This window comes from Protomyctophum parallelum (genome assembly GCF_964188405.1).
Source record: "Protomyctophum parallelum genome assembly, chromosome: 13".
NCBI lineage: Eukaryota > Metazoa > Chordata > Actinopteri > Myctophiformes > Myctophidae > Protomyctophum > Protomyctophum parallelum.
The window spans coordinates 4,106,116-4,130,988 of record NC_139708.1 but is presented as its reverse complement, the minus strand read 5'-3'; the positions used below and the strand labels follow the sequence as shown (position 1 = coordinate 4,130,988).

Here is a 24,873-nt window from a genome sequence, read left to right as displayed (position 1 = left end):
TTCTGCATGTAAAGCACTTTGTGAGTTTTCTCTGTGAGAAGTGCTATTTAAATAAAATGTACTTACTTACTTACTTACTTACATTATTGATGAATAGAACAAAGAGCTTGTGCCCTTGTCAGCTGGATGCTCAAAAAACAAACAAAAAAGCCAAGAATTGTCCTTAATACGAACATGTAAGCACTTCTCCATGCCAGCCTGCCTCCAATATTCTCACGAAGACACTTCCAAGCCAGTGAACACGGTCTAGTGGGCGGCCCCCAACTTCAAGTTGTGGCCCCCTGCCTAATCTAGTTGAATACCCCTGCCCTACACCCTAAACTAAAGCAACCAGGATGCCAACATTCTTGTGAATAATCAACCTTTTATATATATAAGGCCTTATTATAGGCTGACATAGCAAAATGTGGACTTCTGAGGAATATTCTAATGTAATACAGGTCCTACTCTTCTATCAGGAGGAGAACAAAACTTGACCTTGTTTTCCTGTAACTTTTACTTGTCCTCTTCATGAAATAGAAAGTCAGAAGTTTTACTTTCACCTCAAAAGTCATGAAATGTATCAAGAGATTTACAGGATCCCAATAAAGAAATAGCAAAAGATAATTCAGGATTTCAATTGAAATGAAGCAAAAAATTGCTGATCTACAAGCTCAAAACACATCGCAGTGTGACGCGTTTTGAGCTTGTAGATCGGCTATTTTTGCTACGACAGTATTAATGAATTTTGAATTGCATTTTTATAGCGCTTTTCTATGCACTACGTGCTTACTCAAAGCGCTTATACAATGGTTCATTCATTCATACATTGGGAGTAATATGCAATGTGTCCCTCTGTCTTGAGTGAGTGTGAAAATATCATCATCACATCATTTTTCGACCGCGGTCGAGATCATAGATTTCACAACGCCACGCCAGACTTTCCAGTCCTTCATTGCCATCCCCAGTTCCTGCTTACTGATGCATGGGGGTCAGGGGTCGACAGTTTTCTACTTCTGGTCTGCTTTGAGGCAGGATAGTGGAAGTATGTGCTGCACGCATCAGTGTGTGCAACATGCACTCAACAACAAGATAAGCTACCCAATTGAGTCTGTTCCAGTATTATCAGGCTTTCTCAGCTTATGTACCGCACGCACGCACACACATACGCACGCATGCACACACGGGCACACACACACACACACACACACACACACACACACGCGCATGCACGCACTCACGCACACACGCACACACACACACACACACACACACACACACACACACGCACACACACACACACACACACACAGTCGCTCCCTGCCAACCTGCAAATTTGACGTGGAACTTGTTTTCCGGCTTGAGAATCTGAACGTACAGGGGGCAATTCGGGGCAAAGTCTTTCACTGCCCACGCTCGAAGAATGGTCTGGTGATCCTGAGAGAGAGAGAGAGAGAGAGAGAGAGAGAGAGAGAGAGAGAGAGAAAGATGCTCATCATGTCAGCCTGTCAATGGGTGTTGTGATAGCAGAGGTTATGTGTCATCTGTGAAGCCTCGTTAAACCACACACACACACACACACACACACACACATACACAGCGTTCCAATTCTAATATACTTTCATCCACAAGTGTTCATGGCTGTGTGTGAGTGTGCACTAAAGGAGAGGATGGATGGAGGAGGCATGGGGAGAATACCAACAGATGTTAACAGAGCTGCAGTTACACGTTGTCCTCTCTAAACGGTTCACAGAATATTCATGGTATGGACGGGAGGGGGATGAGAGTCTGAGATGGTGGGTCGTTGGGACACTATAGCCACTGCATCATGGGTGAGAAGGGGAGACGGTTTTAGGAACGTACAGCGGCGAAGCGATCCACCTCGAACCGGTTGCTGAGGATAAAGCAGGCCTCTGCGTCGTCCATCCTACGGGGTATTAGTAGAGCACGAGGTCAGAGGGCAAGCCATGGACACAGGGTCCCAATGACACAGCGAGAGAGAGAGAGAGAGAGAGAGAGAGAGAGAGAGAGAGAGAGAGAGAGAGAGAGAGAGAGAGAGAGAGGGAGAGGGGGGACGGGGCGGAGAGAGAATCGGAGAGGCGTGATGGAAGGGAAAAAAGAGAGAGGGAGGACGTTGTCATGTTATTGAGAGAGCGAGGACAATAGAACAAACAAAACGCGTCCTTCAAACCCACGCTGTTTATGAACGAGCCTTTTCACTCCTTTCCTTCCTAACCTTGGCAGGAGCCAGTCTAAAGTGCTGTCTGTGCTGTGGCTGTGTTATGAGAAGCTAGAGGTAAACAACTGTATACAGTCTGTGAAGCCTGTATAGGTGCCGACCTTAGAGTATATATTAATAGTAAGTAAGTAAGTACATTTTATATATAGAGCACCTTTCGAAACAATGTTACAAAGTGCTGTACAACAAGGTAAAACAATCCTGTTAAAACAAGGGCATGAAACAAACAACAGAAAAAAAAATGACACGTGAACACTGTTTCAAACGTGAACGCACGTGAACGCGTGCAATGATAGTCAACAGCCAGCGCGTTCATGTGTTTGGGTCCAATCCATCCCAGAATGCACTCTGTTCCTCCCGGAACGAGTCGCCTCATGCTCTTTTGAGCAACTTAATGCACGTGGATGGGAGGAGAACTCGGGTGCCGTCTCTACTCATATATACTCTAAGGGGCCGACGTGCCGAGATTATGATGAGCTCCAGCTTTTATGTGCCACTTCTGTGTGTTGAGGCTACAGTTGTTGTAGGTGTAGTGTAGGCAGTGTAGAGTGTTTCAACATTGCTGTATTGATAATTTTACTTACGTAAAAACAAGAAATATTACATAGTCATATTTGTCAGGTGAAACAAACGCTGTCTCCGTTGTGCATCTTTCCTGCTCTCCAGTTTGCTCAAAACATTAGCCGGTGTTATATCAGGCGCTCCGCTCCGCTGCAGTGTTTATATATGTCTATGGTTGAGAGTGTGGTCTCACGGGTCTGGGCCAGGGGGGCAGTCAGCCAGATATTTCGTGAAGCCTCATTTGAAATCGGTAGTTCATATAATGGCCTGTTGTGGCGCTGGACTGGACCCAAAAAGCCCCATAGCTCCATAGAGGCCCATGTATTTTGGCCCAACTTCACCTAGACTGTATTACCTTAATAAACATGGTCATGAATACTTTCTTCTTCCAGTCACTAGTTTAAAGTCTCATTTCTAATGTCATAATATTCTTTTTGGAAAATTATGGTCCCATTAATTAAAAAAATGACCATAAAGTCGCGTATGTTCTGAGGGGCGTGGCTACCGTTACAGTCTATGATCGGGATTCCCCTCCCACTCAAGAGTCTTCTCCTCCCACTCGAGTCAAAATAAAAACCAACGGAGAAGAAGGGGGGAAGTCCCGCCTCGTTGTCTGGGCAGCCAATGACCAGCTGGTACAAAACGGAGCCAGCCAATGGCCAGCTGGTACCAAAAGATGGCGACTTACATCAGGAATTAGCATATCATTACAGGCTTCATTTTACGTTCATGTTAGACCCGGGGAACGCTTTGTCCATATTTTTTACAGTCTATGGTCTGGGCATTGCAAACTTCCACCGTGCCCGTGTCATAGGTTAGGAGGCAGCCAATCATGACTAGGTCGCTTCTACACGATTGGCTGGCGGCTCCCATTGGCTTAGGCGGCGTTTAGGCGGCTCCCATTGACATTGACCATTGATCAATGGGAGTCGCCCCCATGCCGCCTATAGGCGGCATGGGGGCGACTCCCATTGATGACTAGGTCCCTTACATTGCATGAGCTGAAGAATGTGAGTACTTTCTCCACCAGGTGTGGAGTTACAGACTCTCTGGGGCTTCTTGAAATGAAAAGGTTTGAGGACAGGTGGCGGCGGCGAGCCTCCTATCTCTGCCTGTACTGTGGAGGACTGACTCACTTGGCCCTCATCAGGTCCTCTACTGTGTGTGGAGTGTGTGTGGTATGGTACTGTGTGGAGGACTGACTCACTTGGCCCTCATCAGGTCCTCTACTGTGTGTGGAGGATTGATTGATTGATTGAAATATGTATTAACAGTTTGTAGAATTTACAGTACATTTTAAGCACAAACTCAATACAAAGACTGTTAACTGTGAGTGGACGACCCAATTAAGCATTACACTTGTTTACAACAGGGTCCACATTGTTCAATTCATCAAAACATTAAGAGACATACAAACATTTAGAGACATACAAATAGACATTTCTATGTAGCTAAAGAACAGAACAGGAATTCATCATATAGGAAGCAAAAAAGGGAAAATATACATTATACAGTGAGGGGAAATGGGGGGGGGGGGGGGGTGGGGTGGGGGGGATTCAGATTTTACAGAGGCCAGTTTCGAATTGCAGCCATCCGTAGGTGCCCTTTGAGAGCGGTTTTGAAGGAGTCAAGGGATTCACATGTCTTAATGACTGTTGGTAGGGCGTTCCACATTTTGGTGGCATAGGAGCGAAAATAATTTAGTCCCTTGTTTGTGCCGAATCTGGGTTGTACATGGTTTGTTGCACTCCCTCTGGTGTTGTGGGTGTGGACTTCGTTTACATTAAGGAAGACTGACTGACTCACTTGGCCCTCATCAGGTCCTGGTCCTTGAGGGCAGAGCCCTGCAGGTAGATGACCCTCTGGGCCCACAGGGGAACGTGGAGAACCCGGCGCACCTGGACGTCCATCTCAGCTGGACACAGGATCACGACATAGTAATCCTGCGCACGCATGCACGCACACACACACACACACACACACACGCACACACACACACGCACACACACACGCACACACACACACACACACACACACACACACACACACACACACACACACACACACACACACACACACACACACACACACACACACACACACACACACACACACACACACACACACAGTCACACACACACAATTGAGTCATTGATTCACCGATAATAACAGGAAATATCAGATCTAACAGCAGACCTAAAAGCCGATCGTGATAGACGTTGTGAGTATTAATATTGGCTTGTCAATTCTTTGGTGTGCAACTTTGGTGTGCAACTACTGTGCATACATCAAAAGTATAAATCCTGCCTGCTGTTTGCTCACAGTGAGAGCTGAATGAGAGAGAGAGAGAGGCATGCTTCAAATGGCAACAGACACATTTACAGACACACACACACACACACACACACACACACACACACACACACACACACACACACACACACACACACACACACATACACGTCGATGCACAAACAAACTCATACATCTGCTGTGACATAAATAAGACAGGCGTTTGATCATCTGCATTAATGCTGAATTAATCCTGCGCTTCGACCGCAGCTGGTTTGCTTCTGCAGCAGATTAGAGACAAGACATGCACAGTACAAAAGTACACAACATGAAGCATGCCCTCTTGTCTACTGTGAAAACATTTAAAGATTGTATTTTTCCAGTTTTTCATGTGTCTATGAGGTGACAGTACTTAATTAGACAGACTGGAGTTGTTTTTATGTGCAATTGTGTATTGACTTTGTATTTAGGGTTTCTTCCTGGAGGCTGAACCCTTGACATGTTATGTAGACAGCACTATAATTGTATTGTATATAGTTATAGCACGCCATAGTACATATGTATAGCATAGTAGTAAATATGCATAGTTTATATGTATAGTGTATGTATAGTTTCATTATATAGATATTCCACTGTTACTTTCTTAGCTTACGCATGTTTCATGATATTGATAAATGCTTTTATGTGATGTATTCCCATGCTTTTGTTCTTGCTTAAATGTAAGTCGCTCTGGATTAAGAGCGTCTGCTAAATGCCTAAATTGTAAATTGTAAATTGACAGTCAAACGGAGCAATGAAGTAAACAGTAATATAGTGACATCACACTATCAGCCCCTCCCCTAACCCCTCCCCCTTTATCATACAACTACAGCTGTGGGTGCGGCTTCAGTTCAGGTGGATCACCACCCATCACCACCCACCAGGCAAACCAGGCATACTTAATGAACTGGTGGGCGTGTCCACATAAAAGCATGATTTTAACAAATACTGTACACTTTTTGGAAAAAGTTCTTCCCCCTTATATTGTAATAATACCTGATGATCATGTTTTAGGGTGGAAAAAAATGGTGGCACTCCATCTTTAACCACATAAATTCTGTGTCCCTATTTTGTGAAACATTTTACATTGGGTTTTTTTACAACAAAAATGGTATCAAATGAGGATCTGTGCAACGGTTCCCAAAACGTTCAGCCCACGACCCCCCAAAATAATTTGAAGTTGAACTGGGGACCCCCAACCATGACAAGAACTTGGAATTGTATATATATATTACATTTAGTTTAACTCGGTTCCACAGACACATTTTGTGAAAATAGCCAAGCTATTTTCACAATGTTTGCCTCTTTCTTACGTAATATTTGACAATTTGGCCAATTTGGTATTAAAAGGGCATCTTTGAAAAACAAAGAAAAGGACCCATACACATCGGAAACAAAAAATGCTGTTCTTTATTCGACGTTAGGTCGTTAGACCTTCATCAGGACGGATGTTTTGTCGGTCCTGATGAAGATTGAAACGTTGATTTAATAAAGAGCAAAAATAAATGCACGTTTCCGACAGTGTCTTTTTCTTTGTTTTTCAAAGATACCCTTTAATGCACTTTTGTCCTATACACACCTGTCACCAACCTTTTTGTATAAAGCCAATTTGGTATTAAAAAGGTCTTAAAAGTCTTATTGTCACTTTAGACATGAGCAGATTCACTGTATCTGCACATACGTACAGACACTTATACCGTATGTTGGTTTGTTTTTAGTGGGAACCACTAAAAACTAAAGAGGTTGAGAATGACTGGTGGACAGAGATGGGCAGTATTTGAAATACATGTATTTGAAATACGTATTTGAAATACGTATTTGAAATACGTATTTGAAATACTTTTTTGTATTTTGTAATTTGTATTTCACTGGGATGGAAGAAATGAGATGTATTTTGTATTTAGATACATTTTTTTGACCCAGTATTTGTATTTTGTATCAAAATACATTTTCAATGTATTTTGCCCATCAGAGATGGGCAGTATTTGAAATACATGTATTTGAAATACGTATTTGAAATACTTTTTTTGTATTTTGTAATTTGTATATCACTGGGATGGAAGAAATGAGATGTATTTTGTATTTAGATACATTTTTTTGACCCAGTATTTGTATTTTGTATCAAAATACATTTTCAATGTATTTTGCCCATCAGAGATGGGCAGTATTTGAAATACATGTATTTGAAATACGTATTTGAAATACTTTTTTTGTATTTTGTAATTTGTATATCACTGGGATGGAAGAAATGAGATGTATTTTGTATTTAGATACATTTTTTTGACCCAGTATTTGTATTTTGTATCAAAATACATTTTCAATGTATTTTGCCCATCAGAGATGGGCAGTATTTGAAATACATGTATTTGAAATACGTATTTGAAATACTTTTTTTGTATTTTGTAATTTGTATTTCGCTGGGATGGAAGATGTATTTTGTATTTTGTATTTAGATACATTTTTTGACCCAGTATTTGTATTTTGCCCATCTCTGCTGGTGGAGTAGTGGTTGAAGAGACCTGCAAACGGGGGTGAGCAAAGAACTCATTGAGGAAGTCCATGAGGAGGTCTATCTTCAGGCAGCTGACGCACAGCACCACGTGCTTCTCCGTCTGGGCGCGGTAGCGGCTGTAGTTCCCCCCAGACTTCTGACGCTCCATCCACAGGAAGGCCAGCTGCTCGAACTGAACTCAGATATTACAGATGAGAGAAAGAAAGAAGCACTTACGTGAGTAAAAGTAACAAAATACTAGCAATGTGAGCAATACTCTTCTTTGTTGCCAAGAAAAAAGAAAACGGGTTGGGAGACCAACTTTTCTTCCCTTACAGAACTCTCTGGTGATCTAGTTTTAACAAATTCTGACCTGAGATCAGATTCATACGAGGTTTCCGCCGGACACACACTGGTCTGATGAACCCATTCTGACCTGAGATCAGATTCTAAAAATGTCAGTCGCTCTTCGATTTTTCAAAAATAGCAGACCTACAAGCTCATATCGCGCCACTCGGTGGCGCGATATGAGCTTGTAGATCTGCTATTTTTAAATAGCTAAAGCACGACATGATGCTGACACCAAAATGGGTGCCCGTTCAGAATGGGTTAAATGCATTCCACTCTGCCAAATGCTTGCAACGGGTTAGATATGAACGGTGTACCACAATGCTGTGTGGTAGGCTACAGGCTGCAAGTTTCTCACTCACCAGATATCTATGTCAGAGTTGTCTTCATTGGCATCACGTATAGCCTCACACACTGGTACCTAACTATTTATTTATAAATACAACCTTGGCTTGCTTCCCTCCCTCCTACCTTTGTGGGTCTATTTCACACAACAACCAGTAACCACAGCTTACAGCTTCAACCGACTTACTTACTGTCCCTAAACTATAAAGCTTGAACTGAACTTGGCAAATGTAGTGTTTCAGTCTCATAGGAAGAGCGTTTTGGGGGGCATTAAGACAAGTGCTAATGTATGCCACAGATGGGAGGCATTCAGAAGGTGTTTGGATAGCAAAAAAGGGGAAGGCATATCGGCAGAATTAACAGCAGTTTCAGATTCAAATCAAGAAGGTGGGTTGTCCAAATTGAGCAGGAGCAGGTGTTCGCAAAGACGTCCGATGGAGACATTTTGTGGAAATTGAGGGAAATGAGGGGAAATGAATTGTGGACTACTGGAGCGATAGAGGACACACTAGTCATAGCCATAGAAAACAGATTAATTGAAGTAGAGATCTAAGACAGTTGCTTTGAATGCTGATGTGATCTCCAGCTCTTCTGTGAAGACTCAGGACTGGCCAAACACACACACACACACGCACACGCACATCAAGGGGGTGAGGTAAAGGGGGAGTACTAGGGGTCGGGTGCTTTCTAAATGTCAGGGGTTATTTAAGGATGAAAGATGGGTAGTGGGCGTCAAGCAGCATGTTGGCGATGCAAAGTTCACCTTGTCTTTTTGAGTCAGCTTTGTCTCGTTGGCTCCGTAAAATGGATGTTTTTACGTTCGTTTAATTCATTTTTCATCACAGAACTATGTATTGGATGGGACAAGGCTCGTAACAGGAGGCAATAGCCAATAGGGTGCTTGCTGCCAAGGGCTCCACATTACAGTATGTGGAATAAACGTCCACTGGACTGCTTTCTTTCACGACGTGTACACACAGACGAGGCAATTATTCATATTTTTAACACGACTCCTGGAAATACAGAAACGCAGGCACTGCAGACCAACGAGTCTGAGTGAATGTTAGTTTGAATTATTGCATTTAAACTGGATAATTATGTTGGTGTGCAAACGGTGTTCCTATAGAGTAAATATGGTGTAGTATAATGATGTGGAAATGGATCTGGGGAGTTGAACTTGCAGAGACCAGGCTCTCATGTTTATATGGCGGAGTGGAAGTAATAATAATAATAATAATAATATATATATGATTTATATAGCGCTTTTCAAGGTACCCAAAGTCGCTTCAACATAAACATACTGTAAATAGGTACTTATGATACTCTCTGTCCTTAATTAATGATTGTGTGGTCCCCTTATTTTATCTTATCATTTTAACAGTGCATTAGAATATTTAATATTTATTAATGGATTGAGATGACTTGACTGGACTGGACTATGATGACGGACTAACAGTTTTATGCCATGCAGTTTTAGTTTTAGCCCCCTCAGTGTTTTTTTTCGTTGTCTTTGCGTCCTCTCTTGATACTGTTATATGTTGTGCTGCACTAAACAGAATTTCGTTGTATGTCTCATACAGTGACAATAAAGATCTTATCTTATCTTATCTTATCTTATGCCCCTTCGGCATATGTATTTTATGATTTGCATATACTTTTAGTTTTTGTTTTTACGTCCTGTTATTGTACTGTAACTCATTATTCACTACCCTCAGTCGCTCTTCAATACACCGCCTCCAGTTGGTGCAGAATGCAGCTGCCAGACTTTTAACGAACAAAGTGTCGTATGTTGTGTCCATGTGTCATAAGTTGATGTCTTTTTCTGTTTTTCTGTAAAAATATTGAAACACAAAAACACATTCCCCTGGTCCGGGCGGCTATATTAGCGGACCAGGCACCTAGGCTGCTAAGCCAGCCTGGCGGCGTGTCGCGGGGGTCGACTCCCGATCCTGACGACCTTTGCCACATGTCACCCCCCATCTCTCTCCCCATTTCCTGTCACCATACTGTACACTATCCAATAAACGGTCTCGTTCGGCCCACCGTACAGTACGTCACCTGGATCGGAAGCACGATGAGAGCCACAAAGATCATGATGACCACCAGCAGCTGCGAGGGCCAGATCTGGGGGGTGACGTCTCCGAAGCCCACCGTGGAGAAGGTGACCACGCAGAAGTAGAGCGAGTCGAACAGCGTCAGGTTGTTCCCCGCCCGCTCCAGATGCTGGATACCACAGATGCTGAGAGGGGGAGGGGGGAGAGGGACGCGGGGGATATGGCCAAGATGCAGATGGTGGAGGAAAGGGATGATGAGAGAGGAGGATATGGCCAAGATGCAGATGGTGGAGGAAAGGGATGATGAGAGAGAAGGATATGGCCAAGATGCAGGTCGTGGAGGAAAGGGATGATGAGAGAGGCAGAGGTGTAAAAGGAAAGGAAAAAGAGTTTCGGGTCAGAAGAGATAATGTAAGTGTCCATGAATAACAGGATATTGATGGATAGCAGTGCTTTATCTCTTTATCTGTGTGTTTGTGTGTGCAGGCGTGCATGCGTGCGTGCTCGTGCATCAGTGCGTGCATGCAAACTGATATAGTGATGGCAGACTCCGAGTGCCCTTTTGTGAGATTGCTTGCTTAATGCGCGCGTGCGTGCACGACAGAGAGCCAAATGTGTGTGCACTATCATGCAGCGTTTGACCACCACACCGGTGTGGGTGTTTACCCAGTATTTAGGTGTAAGATGAGTCAACAAGCAGACGGGCGGTCACGAAAAGGTCAAAGCGTTTCATTCACGCTTCTGTCTTTAGGAGGACCCTACTGGGTAGTAATCTGCAGCTCTTATACAGTACATCCAGACCAGACACACAACGGTGAACTGAACACGTCTCACCTCATAAATCATCCGCCTTGGAGGCAGCTCTGTGCTTATTTCAGACCACTATCTCACTCTGAAAGCTTTCCATTCATGCTGAAACCCTCCTGAACCAATCACGCCCACCATCCGCCCGCCTGCCTGCCTGTCTGTCTCTGCCTCAGGCATAACGTACTCTTTCCTCACAGGCATCAGGCATTTAGAATATAGAATATATTCTAAATAATACATTATATATGTATAAGCAAATATATTTGCTTATACATCTTTCTTTGAGATTTACATTAGACAATAAAAAAATCCGATCGTTTTCCTCCTCCACCGATCTTTTGAAAATCATGTGATCGGAGCCGATTTCCGATCACCCGATCCGACCGGGGACAACCCTAGTAAATATGTTCAAACCTAAATGATTTGAGTATCCCTGATTCCCTGTGACGTTCAATGGTAAATATGTTCAAACCTAAATAAGATGTTATATGTAGTTTTGATAAGTTTGATCCTATAATGATTCAGAGACAATTTTGTAACAATTACAGTTCATTCTAAGAAGAGGAACATCTTTTCAAACAGACTTTATTATGTTTTTAGGGCTGTTGCAAGTTTCTTGTAACATTGGACTCATGGCATAGATAGATAGATAGATAGATAGATAGATAGATAGATAGATAGATAGATAGATAGATAGATAGATAGATAGATAGATAGATAGATAGATAGATCTAGTTTTATGAGTATCTATGCTTTATCATTATTGGACACAAATAGCAGATCTACAAGCTCACAACATGTGTCCCATCGTGGCACATTGTGAACCTGTTGATCTGCTATTTGTAGTGCATTAAGTGGTTAAGGTAGCCTGACCTATTATGAGGTAATTAAGGAGTTGGAGGATAGATAGATAGATAGATAGATAGATAGATAGATAGATAGATAGATAGATAGATAGATAGATAGATAGATAGATAGATAGATAGATAGATAGATAAATAGATAGATAGATGTCTCTCGATATGTAGCCGGCTGGAATTGAGCCTTTGGGGCCACCGTAGACTGGCTGCCCTGCCACTTCCTTGTCAATCAGTGTTGACTATTTAAAGGCCCTGCAGTCTATCAAACACAGGTTTCTATTTAAAGGCCCTGCAGTCTATCAAACACAGGTTTCTATTTAAAGGCCCTGCAGTCTATCAAACACAGGTTTCTATTTAAAGGCCCTGCAGTCTATCAAACACAGGTTTCTATTTAAAGGCCCTGCAGTCTATCAAACACAGGTTTCTTGGTGTTGGCTGTGAGTCCTGAGATCATGTCTTAATTGTGTTTAATCTGTCCCAGCCTTGGTGAGTAACATGATGGATAGATGTTATTTAGATTGTACTAAATAAGTGTTTTCTAAATAAGTAATTTAATTATTTGTTACTATACTATACCCTACCCAGTGTGAGTTCATGTGCCTGGAAGCGATGAGCTCATGTGCCAGAGGGGCCGATGTGAATGAACACAGACTCAAATAGGTATATACATCATATCAAATTGTTGCAATGATTTATTTGTTTAACTTTATAGTGTACTAAATGTTTTGTTTTCACTTCCTTATAGATGTCACCACTGCTGTTTTGTTTTTTGTTTGTTTAGACTGATTTTAGTGTTTGGTTTTATTTAATGGAGCCATTTCCTCTTGTTGTTTTCCTGCATGCTGTGTGGTTCAGTGCGTGTGTTTAGTTTTGTTCTTAGTTTTTTAAGATATTGTTCGCATTTTACTGCATATATGATTATGAAATTGGACATTGGTCTAATAAATATTTGTTATTCCATACTGTTCTTAAAATTTAATAAATTCCTGTGTTTTGGAACTTTGTCTCAAGTCCTTATAAATAACTTGCATTTGTTGGGGAACCCAGTTTACTGGTCTATTCATGTAATTCCTTGAACTATCTCAAGGTGGCGTAGTCATAACTATAAAAGTAAATCCTTTGCTACACTTGGTTACAGATATATAGATAGATAGATAGATAGAGGCAATACTCCTCAAATATCCATATTTTACTGTAATTTATAGCGCCCCCATCAGGCTGATTTAGTCACGTTTGTTGTGCATGTGATGTGCACAATGCATCAATGACCTTTCCTCTAGTGCCACTCTACAAGCCAAAATGTCAACTCATATCTCCTAATCTGATTGCAGAATGAACCCTACTGATTTTGGTGACCCTATATCCATGGCTTTTCCTCCGGCCCAGAGGCCACATAACATTCATTCAACCTTTATTTAAATTCTCTGAGAGATTATTGAGGGAGACACTCATTTACAATGATGCCGAGATGACATGCATATAAACGAACCAATAAAGAAAAACAATAAATTAACAATAATCTGTTAACAGCCACATGTTGACAGCAACCAGTTAAAACAGGTACACAGTAAGTTCCTAAAATGGCCAAGTGATGCTAGCATGTTAAGTTTAAGTTCTTGTTGCAAGAGATTCCAAAAATCAGGTGCACCAATGCTGAAAACAGCCTTTCCAAGTTAAGAGTTGGCAAAAGGAACCAGAAGGCCTAGCCAATCACAAGAGCATGTCATATCCCTGAACGGGTATAGATTATAGATAGTAGATAGTAATAGATAGTATTATTGATTTCAGCTATTACAATTCCAAACATGCAAACATGACCCGTTTTTAATTACATCAGTCTATTAGTAGCTTAATGCATTAAAATTGTAGTTTGTGTTTTATGTCCAATATATTTATATTAAATTTCATAAAGTCAACATATGTGTAACTAAACGCATTTGAAAAAATATATATATACTTTTCAGGATTCCAATGAAAAACTAGCAAAAAATTCAGGATTGCAATTACAAAATTGCGAAAATAGATCTACAAGATCTTGTCGATTGGCTTTTTTTTGTGACATAGCACGACAAAGTAGGCTGTGTAGAGCATTCATTTACGGATGAAATGTAAAAGAATACGGAGATAAGAGATACTGTAATATAGTATCTCTTATCTCCGTATTTTTTATGTGTCTACCTGTGTTGCTGTCACAGGAGCAAAAGCCACCAGGTGGCATGTAGCAGGAAAACTGCTACAATTTTCTTTTGCCAACAGCCAAGTGATTGTTTGGCACCGGGCTCCGGGTTGATGTGAAAACAAGGCTGGCAGACTATAAAACAGCTTTTCACAAAGCTGGCCATACACTGTACGATCGTGTACGGCATACACAAAAAACAATGGAGCTTGCACAAAAACAAATTTCATCCACTGATTTACACTTGTAAACCTGTGATGTGACAATTAAGTTGATTCTGATTCTGATTTTGAGACGAGTCACCACATGAGACTTGAGACTCGACTTAGGTGCTATTTACACGAGGATGGTGTTCATAAAAAACGGCAAAATAAAGTACCGTTTAGCGCTGTCATTTAGACGAGAACGGTGTTCTCAGGAGGTGAAAACGCATCGAAGTGAAAACGCCTCCCAGAGTGCAAATCTTTGAGAACACCGTTTCCTATGGTCTCCATATAAACAGGCAAAACGGTGAATCCGCAAAACTTATGACATCATGGCTCACGTTAATTGGCTCACAGCGGCAGCGCATAGCCTATGTTTATTACATTGATGCAGAGCAATATCATTATGATATAATGGAGTTCCTGAACAAGCCTCCCTCCTCGCCTACAAAGTGCTGCTCATCAGCGATGTTGAATGTAAAACCATGATGTAAATAAAAAGCCTTGTGAAGTTGTGATAGACGGCAGCCGCGGCAGCAACGTTTATTTAATAAATATATATCATCCCGTGGCGCGCCCAGAGCAGTGTTGCGCCGCTTGCGTCTTCTTCTTGTACGTGGGTGACCTGTCTATTTGGCAGCCCGTTATCGCCACCTAGCGACAGTATAGCATAATAGCACATTATATCATAACTTGTGCGTTCTCGTGTAAAGGGTAAGAAAAAATGAGAACGCAACGGGACTTTGACGTGTTATATGGAGATGGTCCCCGTCTAAAAGAGGCCTCAGACTCGCCCCTCAAAGACTCAAGACTCGACTCGTGAACAGTCTTTATTTTATGTTTTATTTGACGCAGTAATGAATAACATGCCCGAAATTATTGTCCTTTCCTTGTCTTGCACACTATAGAATATCTGGTGTGCGCAGCCTCAGTCTCTGCAATGTAAACATGGTGTGTGGGGTTTCCTGTGGTGTATTAAAGTATGGTTCATTATTCACCATTCCCACCATGCTGTAGTGTACAGTATAAATGCACCGCAGGTCTGTAAATAATCTGTTCTTTTCTCTCTGCATCCACTTGTGGCTTCAAGCCTGATTCTGTATGCGTCCCGCATTAAGTAAGCTTGTAGATCGGCTCTTGTTAAAGCATTATATCTCTCATTCCATCTCTCCAGCTCTGATTTCCCCCCTCTCTCTACCAACGGTAACAATAACTCATGCACCATTTTGCCTTCCCATCTATGTAAAGTACAGCGCTCTCTCATCCACAGTGGTGGTGAGCTTTTCTACCATTTTGAACAAGAGCTTCTCTACCTACCATGTGAACATGAGGCAGACCAGTGTGCTGATGAGAATCACCACTTGATTGAACATGGCTGAATGGGTCCTCTGGATCGCTCTGTGAAAGTCATTCTTTTACAGATAGAGAGAGAGAGGGGGGGGAGGGACAAAAATATGTTGTATTCTTAAAAGAAGTATACAGTAAGACAGTGGTCCTCAAATGTTCTCATGTCAAGGACCCCGAAATTGATATGTTTTTGGCCGAGTTAACCACATGAACCTTAGCATCTCTATTCTGAGGCGAACATTCCGCAAAAATAGATGATCTAATGCAGTTTGGCTCTAGGAAGCGATTTGATAGTACTGTTAGTCCAAGAATGTTACTTTTCAGGATTCAAATTATAAATTAGCAAAAGCAGCAGATCTGCTACTTTTGATACTTTTGTGTGACGTTGTAGTCGTGCAGTGTGATCAAGTAGGCACGTTAATTTACGGAAAAAACACCAAGTTAAAATATGGAGAGGGGTTTCTGCGCGACAACAGCGATATTGTAGTATGCCTATTGGAAAGGACCACAATGGAAATCAGCTTTCAAGCTTTTCGCTGTTTATCCTTTTTACTGCGTTTTCACATTTTACAAGCGGATACGTAGATCAACAATTCAATCAATCAATCAGTAGTCCCCTGGGGGGACCCCTCCCCCCCCACCGCCTGTCAATGAAATATATTGGAGTTTAAATTGTTATATGGCAGAGAGAACACAGTGACTGAAGAGACATTCAACATTGATGTGACACAGAGAGACACCTGGATGCCCCAGCGGAAAAACGCCAAACAAACAAAGGCCATACAATGAAAGGGGAAGAAATGGAAATATCTGTTGGAAATGGTGGCTCACTCACTATCATGTTCTCCAAGGCATGTTTGGAATGAAATGGTGGCTCACTCACTATCATGTTCTCCAAGGCATGTTTGGCCAGCCAGCAGTTGAGAAATACAGGGATGAAGATATTTCTGAGGGAGGGCAAAATCACCTGAAAACAAGAGTAGAAGGAAAGCGTGGTTGTTGTTAGGGTTGTGTGTCTCTAGTCATTAGTTTATTTAGTTTCATTTTCATCTTATTGTTTTATTATTACAGTGACAGCGCACAATAAAAAGGTTATTGCACCAGAGGTAGCCATAGTGGCTAATTGATTTTCCTTGGGTAGGCAGACAATATAAAACAATCACAACACATCAAATAAATGTGAGCATAAATAATCTATATGACAAATATATAATAAAAACAATACAGGCAGCGGTGGCTCAGGGGTAGAGTGCCTGGATGGTAACCGTAAGGATGCCAGTTCGAACCCGGGCTCCCCCAGAGTTACTGTCGAAGTGTCCTTGAGCAAGACACTGAACCCCTAATTGCTCCCGATGTGCTAGTTGGTGCCTTGCATGGTTTCCGCTGCCATCGGTGTATGAATGTGTGTGTGAATGGGTGAATGTAATGCACAATCTCTGTAAAGCGCCTTGGATAAAGGCGCTATATAAATGCACCATTTACCATTTACCAATACAAGGAAGGCAACCATTGAGGGTGAGACATTTTGTGCTGAATTTAGCCAAAGCTTGAGGCTGGTTGTAAACACTGCAACACAGTCTAATTGTGTTTGTGGGTGAATTGGATTCCATTTCTCCACTACTTTAAAGAAGTCTTTCTGATACCCAGTAGTAATTAACCCCTTCATTGTTTATATGCAACTGCAGAGTGTGAGGGTGGGTGGTTATTGGTTAATGACCAGGATAAATACACACTTACACAGTAGGATGCTGACCAGTAATGGCCCCACCCCCCTACTACACGCTGCACAACTTTAAAAGTCAGCACCACAGGGGCCAAATATAATTCAATTCTGGGGTATTTTTTTTTAAATTATTATTAAAAAGAGGTTACATGCAATAACTTTTCTTAAAGGTATATTCAGTGATTTCACTTAATTCAAATATCACTTATTTTTTTGTTTTGTTGTGATAATCCTCCCTACTATAGGGTGTGCTGGCCATATAAGGAGTTCCTCCCTGTCCCCAGTTAACCCCTGGGGGTCAAAAAACCTTAGGTTTCGTTTTTGACTCTCTATCCTGATTGGACGAAAGGCTGGGTTCCACAGCCAAAAACGAAACCTAAGGTTTTTTGAGTGAAATCACTGAATATACCTTTAAATTATTATTTTACCAATTATTTTCAACTTTCAACACGATAATAGGTCTTGACATATAATAACACCCTGAAGAAGAAGACCTATTATTTGTGTTGAAATTTGTGTTGGTAAAAAAAAAAAAAAAACTGCGCATGCCTACGAGCTGCATGCGACCATTGTTTATCTCCCGTGTTCAGCAGCAACTCCTCACTACTGATGTGCGGCGCTCCCGTTCCATAATTTGGGGTCCATGACACGGACATAATGTTCGAGAAGCACTGTGTGCAGTGTGTAGTGTGCAGTGTGTAGTGTGTAGTGTGCAGTGTGTAGTGTGCAGTGTGTAGCCCATTCTGACCGGGCACCCATTTTGGTGTCGGCATCATGTCATGCTTTAGCTATTGAAAAATAGCAGATCTACAAGCTCATATCGCGCCACCGAGTGGCGCGATACGAGCTTGTAGGTCTGCTATTTTTGAAAAAATCGAAGACACTTTTAGAATCTGATCTCAGGTCAGAATGGGTTAATAATATAACTGTCAGGATGTAATAGACATTTTTTGAATCTGATCTCAGGTCAGAATGGGATAGTGTGCACTGTGTGTGTAGTGTGTGTCTCCTGATGAGACAGTGAGTCCTGTACTCGGTGTGCTGAACTGAAGTGAACTCACAGTGATCATGAAGGGCACAGCACTGATCATCTCCAGGATGAAGGGAACGCGTAGAACTTGCTCCCAAACGTTACCCTGGAAACACATGTCCCGCATGCACGCACGCACGCACGCACACACACACACACACACACACACACACACACACACACACACACACACACACACACACACACACACACACACACACACACACACACACACAGATGGGGGGGGGGAGTCAGGGTTGCTCCTTTGTCATGGTGACAAAGGATAACAGATCTTGATAACAGATAACAGATCTTGACCGGTGGTCAGAGAAGTGGCTTGGTTTCTACACTGTGGCAGGCCAGCGGGAGGGAAATAAGGGGATAAAGATTGTGCAAGTCGCTCCTTGCCTTTATTTAAGAGACAGGTGACATGGCTAAGTCGCTAGCTGTCCTCATTCTCTCTCTCTCTCTCTCTCTCAGACTGACCTGAGTGTGACCGGTGTGGGTGGACAGGTTGCTGTGCAGAGCCACAGGCATCAATCAGCCTGGAAATGCTGCATGTCGAGCTCCCAGCCTACAGTATAGCCTGGATGAATAAAGCTTCTACAAGCAGGGGTTCCCTAACGGTGTACCTACAGCACTGTACCTACCTGAGAGCAGTGGTGGACACTACAGTAACAAAGACACTTACTTAAAGAGTACTGTACTTAAGTTAGTTTTATGAGTATCTATGCTTTATCATTATTGGACACAAATAGCAGATCTACAAGCTCACAACATGTGTCTCTCCAATCGTGGCACATTGTGAACCTGTTGATCTGCTATTTGTAGTGCATGTAGGGCCGGGCACCCATTTTGGTGTTGGCATCATGTTGTGCTTTAGCTATTGAAAAATAGCAGATCTACAAGCTCATATCGCGCCACCGAGTGGCGCGATACGAGCTTGTAGGTCTGCTATTTTTGAAAAATCGAAGAACGACTGACATTTTTAGAATCTGATCTCAGGTCAGAATGGGTTCATCAGACCAGTGTGTGTCCAGTGGAAACCTCGTATGAATCTGATCTCAGGTCAGAATGGGTTAAGGTAGCCTGACCTATTATCAGGTAATTAAGGAGTTGCTGCGAATGTTAACTCACCTTGTAGCTGAGATACAACAGCAACATGGTTTCTGAAAAGCTGATGAAAGCCACAAGCACCTGTAGATACAGAATGAAGAACAAGTGTGCGTGGGGTGGGGGGGGGACGACGAGCAAGAGATACAGAGAGAGAGGGGGGGGGGGGGGGGGGGGAAGACACAGCGCGACCATAGCGAAGTTAAAAGCTGTATAGTAGAAACAGAGGCATGTGACTGTGTGTGTGTGTGTGTGGGTGTGTGGGTGGATCCCGGTAGGTGCTTTTTGAAGATTGCTCATCCCAGGGAATGGCTTTAAGTGAGGCAATAAACCAGAGGTACTGTGGGGGAGGCTGGAGATGCCTGTCGTCGGTATGTCATTGGTTCTTATTAAAGTGTCTGGGGGGACCCCCAGAGTTCTCCTCTTCTGGGGGTCCCTAGCTGGCACAAAACCTTCGCAGCCAAATAGATGTCACAGTGTCACAAATTCATGAAGATATAATACAAGTAAGACGCGCAAACGCGTGAAGCGAACGCAGCTCGTGTGTGTGTGGTTGTGTGTGTGTGTGCTACAGCTGCGCCCTGTGTGTGTGTGTGTGTGTGTGTGTGTGCGTGCGTGCGTGCGTGCCACAGCTGCGCCCTCTGGTGGCGGGCCGGTGGTGTAACAGCGTGACACCACACAGCGTGACACACACACACACACAGACACTCAGCCCCTGCTGTCATAGTAAGTGGCTCACTGCGTTCGCAACTACAAAACAATAAGCAATGCGGTCAGTGTACTGCTGTAGGTCTATATCATATCAGCAATAACAATAATAACTTTATTTGTACAGCACCTAGCTATCATACATAACACATTGAATAATGCTGTGTGCTTGTGTGTGTGTGTGTGTGTGTGTGTGTGTGTGTGTGTGTGTGTGTGTGTGTGTGTGTGTGTGTGTGTGTGTGTGTGTGTGTGTGTGTGTGTGTGTGTGTGTGTGTGTGTTTTGAAAATGTGTGTAATGTGTGTAAGCAAACAGACTGCAGGCATGTTTACACAAGCATGTGCTGCTGGTTCACAGTGTCTGACCTGCAGTGCCCAGAGGGGCAGAGGCCTATCCACCCAGATGATCAGTTTCCTGCAAACACACACACAGAGAGAGAGGTGATGGGACATAAGAAACACACACACAGAGAGAGAGAGAGAGGTGATGGGACATAAGAAAGAACAAAGGGAAAGGCAGAGAGACAGAGAGAACATCGAGGGAGAGAAGACTTAGTGATATTGAGAGGCATATAGGCCTACTATATGTCACACGGGGGACCAATAAAGAAGATATATTTTGCCCCTGTTCCCTCCGCCACATCACAGAGATGCACTATGGTACGCCATAATCACAACTCATGTTCAGGCATTACGTTTAACTCCTTCAAACCGGGAGAGCGTCGGTGTCATTTACTGTTTTACCTTTATTTTGTAACACTTTGGCTATTCAAAGATGGCAGATATGCAAGCTCGCAGCGCATCACTTCATGAGCTATGAGCTTGTAGATCTGCTGTTTTTAAATAAAATCTTTGCTTCTCGGGCCGTCCCTGGAACAAAATCTATTGAGATGGGGGTTGGCGGCCAAATACACGATTAATTTGGGGGTCCTTGACATGAAAAGGATTCTGGGGGTCCTTGACATCATGGAAACATTTTTTTTTTCTTTTTCAGAAGACATTTTGTAGAATCGGCCTTGGGTCTTGACGGGTTAATTGCACTGTTTACAGCCAAGGAAGCGTAGCTGCTGCAGCTGGAGAGAAGAGCAACACTCGCACAGTGACAGTCAAATGTAAATTACAGCATTGTGGTGAGAGAGAAAGGACTTTTCATTTTCTTTCTTTTATTCCCCCCCCCCTATGCAGCCCGAGGCACCCCAGGGCTTATCGTTACTGCTTGGCTGCCTGTGATTCGCTCCTAGGAGTCTGGCTCAGTGTTGTTGCCAGAATGTGTGAAAGAAATAAGCAAGTTCTATGAAAACGAGCCCAAAATAAGTGACTAGGCCATTTGAAGATAGCAGATCTACAAGCGCACATCGTGCAGGTTTTTTTGTTTACCCTTCCATCACCTGCTCTCACTCATTGCCAATCACTCCTGTCCTCACTCACAACTCATTAGTGGCCTAGTGTTGCCAACTTAGCGGATTAGTCGCCATATTTAGCTTCTTTCCAGACCCGCCTAGCGACTGAATTAGTGAAAAGCTTCTGGAGAGAAATCGAGCTACTTTTTCTGGTGAATTGGGGACAAATCGTGTTGACAGTCGCCAGAGATAAAACCCTCCTTTTTCTTCATTTTCCCTCTCTCATCGCCTCAAATCCGCTAAGTTGGCAACACTAAAGTGCTCGGCGCGTCTAGCTTCCTCGGCTCGGTTATGTGCACAGAGCAAGGAAATGGTGTTCTGGGCTGGCTCCATATTTTCGTTGCTAGGGGCGCCTAAAAGTCGCTGGGGACACTAGCGCTTTGCGCGCGCATATACCACCTGACTTCTAGAGACTTTCCGAAGAGCCAGTAGCTACTTCCGTTACTGGAGAGTTGACAACACTGTCTGCCCCCTCCGTTACTGTTTGGCAGGAGCAGCAGCAACAACAACTCCACCTGAGATCCCTCTGTCCTCGAGTCTCAGCAGGCTATGCATGGTTATACGTCACTGAAGGGAGTTCAGTTGTTCATGATTGCATATGTTGTACTTTGCTATTGGTAAATTGTGGTAAAGTTAATGAAGTACCAGATATTTACAAGCAACTTTACCTGAAAAAGGAAGCCCAACGTTGCTTATAAGCAGACATGGCAACACTGGTCTGGCGGAGTGGGAACAGGAGGCAGCGGATCTCTTCACTGAGCTCACTCTGTCATGGCCCTTATTCATTTGGAGCCAGAGCTTAGCCAGTGTCACCAGCCTCCAATTAGATCATTGGGTCCCTGAGCACGCCTATGACACAACCCCAGGACCCCCTAACACCCGCTTAATGCTCCACCCCATTCTCCTTTCTTTCTCTCTCTATCCATCTATCCTCACATCTCCATATTTCAACATTTTTCCTCCCGTAAACTTCCTAATAGGCTACAAGAGTGAAAATAGCCAATCTACAAGCTCACGAACGTGGCATGTTTTGGTCATGCAAGGTTTCCACGCGACAGCGACGAACATGCTTTGTCCAAACGGGTCCAGGCCGTTGATTAGGCCACGCAGGCACAACAACATATGTATTATGTTGGCAAATAATCCATACAAGTGGCACTGTGACAAATGGCTGTGGAAATGTAATGTCCAATATCATGCATTGTGAAGCATCGGTTTAAGTCAACGTCCATTGATTGTGTTACACAATAGTCTGGAGCTGGTCCGGTGCTGCCGAAGCTATCGTCCCCCTAGGACGCGCGGCTCCCTGACCTTTAGTTCCAGGCCATTGTGATCACTCTTAACCCATTAAGACCTGGGGCCCATTAATTCATTCCCTGCCAATTACTCGGGGGCCTGCCCGTGCGCCTGGTGCCTGTCGCGGTTGTGGCTCCAGGAAAATGGAACCACACGGCCCTGGGTTGTCCCAGGGGCGTCCTTCACTTTTCAATACTCCCAGGGAGGGATGGGCGGGACTGAAATGACAGTCGATGTGTTAACTATACGAATGTCCTCTAAATCCTAACAGTTTTCTGAAAAAACAATGTTGCTGTATATATTGTTGCTGTCGGGCACAAACCTCTTATCTCCATATTTTAACCCATTCTGACCTGAGATCAGATTCTAAAAGTGTCTTTGATTTTTCAAAAATAGCAGACCTACAAGCTCGTATCGCGCCACTCGGTGGCGCGATATGAGCTTGTAGATCTGCTATTTTTCAATAGCTAAAGCACAACATGATGCCAACACCAAAATGGGTGCCCGATCAGAATGGGTTAACTGTTTGTCGTCGTCGTCCCCCTCCCCACAAAGTCACACCTGGGCACCTCAATTTATAATTGGCTATTTTGTCCCCCCAAAAAATGGGGTTCTTGTTGCTATGTACAGTACCCTGTACTGTACATAGCAACACTAACACTTTTGTAATTTTTGAATGAATACGTTTTTCAGAAAAACTAGGTCCTAAATTGGTTAAGCATGTAATGATTACTATGTTTACTTTCTTTTAATTAAACATATTTTTAGAATATATATTTTCCTTTTTACATTTTGGACAAAATTGCCAATCTTACATCGAGGTAGACTGCCCAGACTTGACCTGTTATCTTGTGGACATAGACATACATTATGAGGTTTCCACCCAACAGAGATGTTGTGCACTGAAGCAGCCTGACTCCGGACATCTCCATTACAGGCACGTCGCGCTATACCAAACAGATTTGGCATTATGGCTTACGTGTGCTTTTAAACCCCCGCTATGCACTTTCCCAAATGTGTGTGGCCAAAATAGCAATTTGGGGGAAGGCGTGCCCATGGCGGCCACACCTTATTACGCAAATAACGGTGTCGGACTGTCGGCATAGTGGATAGCAGGTAACGCGGCACCAAAATACCATTTAGGGACAGTGCAAGCTGCCCAACCCGTAATTTGCGGGCAGGGGCTGACTTGCGGGCAGCGGTGCAGGTATTCGCAAGTTTCCACCCGACAGAGGTGACATATAGCTCAAATCTAAAATGACACGGTCTTAATGGCTTAATTAGACGCCTGCATACTGCATGTGCTTCTTACCAATCAAACTCGCTCCAGGCGCGGCCAGAGGCGTTCTGTTTGGTGCAGTTTACTCCGTCCACGCTGGGGGGGGGAGGGGGGGGGGGGGGGGGAGGGGGAGGGGGGGGGTGCAACGCAGAAAGAGAAACATGTGTGAGAACAACGTCCTCTCCAGTGAAGACGTCGGAAAGAAAATGACCATCACCTCACACAGGACTGACCCCATCCTCTGAACCAGTGCTTCACAAAAATAATCACAATAACAGGTGACCCCTCAGGCCCCTCCCAAAGAAAATTATCATATTTGAACAGGGGACAACCTCCAAAATAATATTTGAAAAAAAAAAATCACATTTTGAGTTGAGGCATACATTTAGTTTGACTCTGTTCCACAGATAGGCTACACATTGTGAAAAGTTTAGCAGATCTATAAGCTCACAACGCCTCACATTGCGAGGGGTTGTGAGCTTGTAGATGGTTCCCTCCACTGTGTGTGTGTGCGTGCATGCGTGCGTGCATTTAAACTATACTGTCACATACCCAGTCTATATTTGCCCTGGGTGAGGGGAGTGAT

At 43.3% G+C, this 24,873-nt stretch overlaps 1 protein-coding gene across 1 annotated transcript in view; it reads right to left on the bottom strand.

The window, feature by feature from the left end:
* The window catches only part of kcnt2b (potassium sodium-activated channel subfamily T member 2b), a gene marked incomplete at both ends in the record, with an annotated part of 132,604 nt that overhangs the window by 47,546 nt on the left and 60,185 nt on the right, over nucleotides 1-24,873 (bottom strand). Inside the window, 11 exons of the mRNA XM_083780847.1 lie at nucleotides 1,308-1,416; nucleotides 1,843-1,906; nucleotides 4,586-4,722; nucleotides 7,630-7,794; nucleotides 10,353-10,533; nucleotides 15,712-15,806; nucleotides 16,625-16,708; nucleotides 18,526-18,600; nucleotides 19,632-19,691; nucleotides 20,679-20,727; nucleotides 24,321-24,383. Coding sequence (XP_083636973.1) covers nucleotides 1,308-1,416; nucleotides 1,843-1,906; nucleotides 4,586-4,722; nucleotides 7,630-7,794; nucleotides 10,353-10,533; nucleotides 15,712-15,806; nucleotides 16,625-16,708; nucleotides 18,526-18,600; nucleotides 19,632-19,691; nucleotides 20,679-20,727; nucleotides 24,321-24,383 — 1,082 coding nt within the window. The remainder of the gene's footprint in view (nucleotides 1-1,307; nucleotides 1,417-1,842; nucleotides 1,907-4,585; nucleotides 4,723-7,629; nucleotides 7,795-10,352; nucleotides 10,534-15,711; nucleotides 15,807-16,624; nucleotides 16,709-18,525; nucleotides 18,601-19,631; nucleotides 19,692-20,678; nucleotides 20,728-24,320; nucleotides 24,384-24,873) is intronic.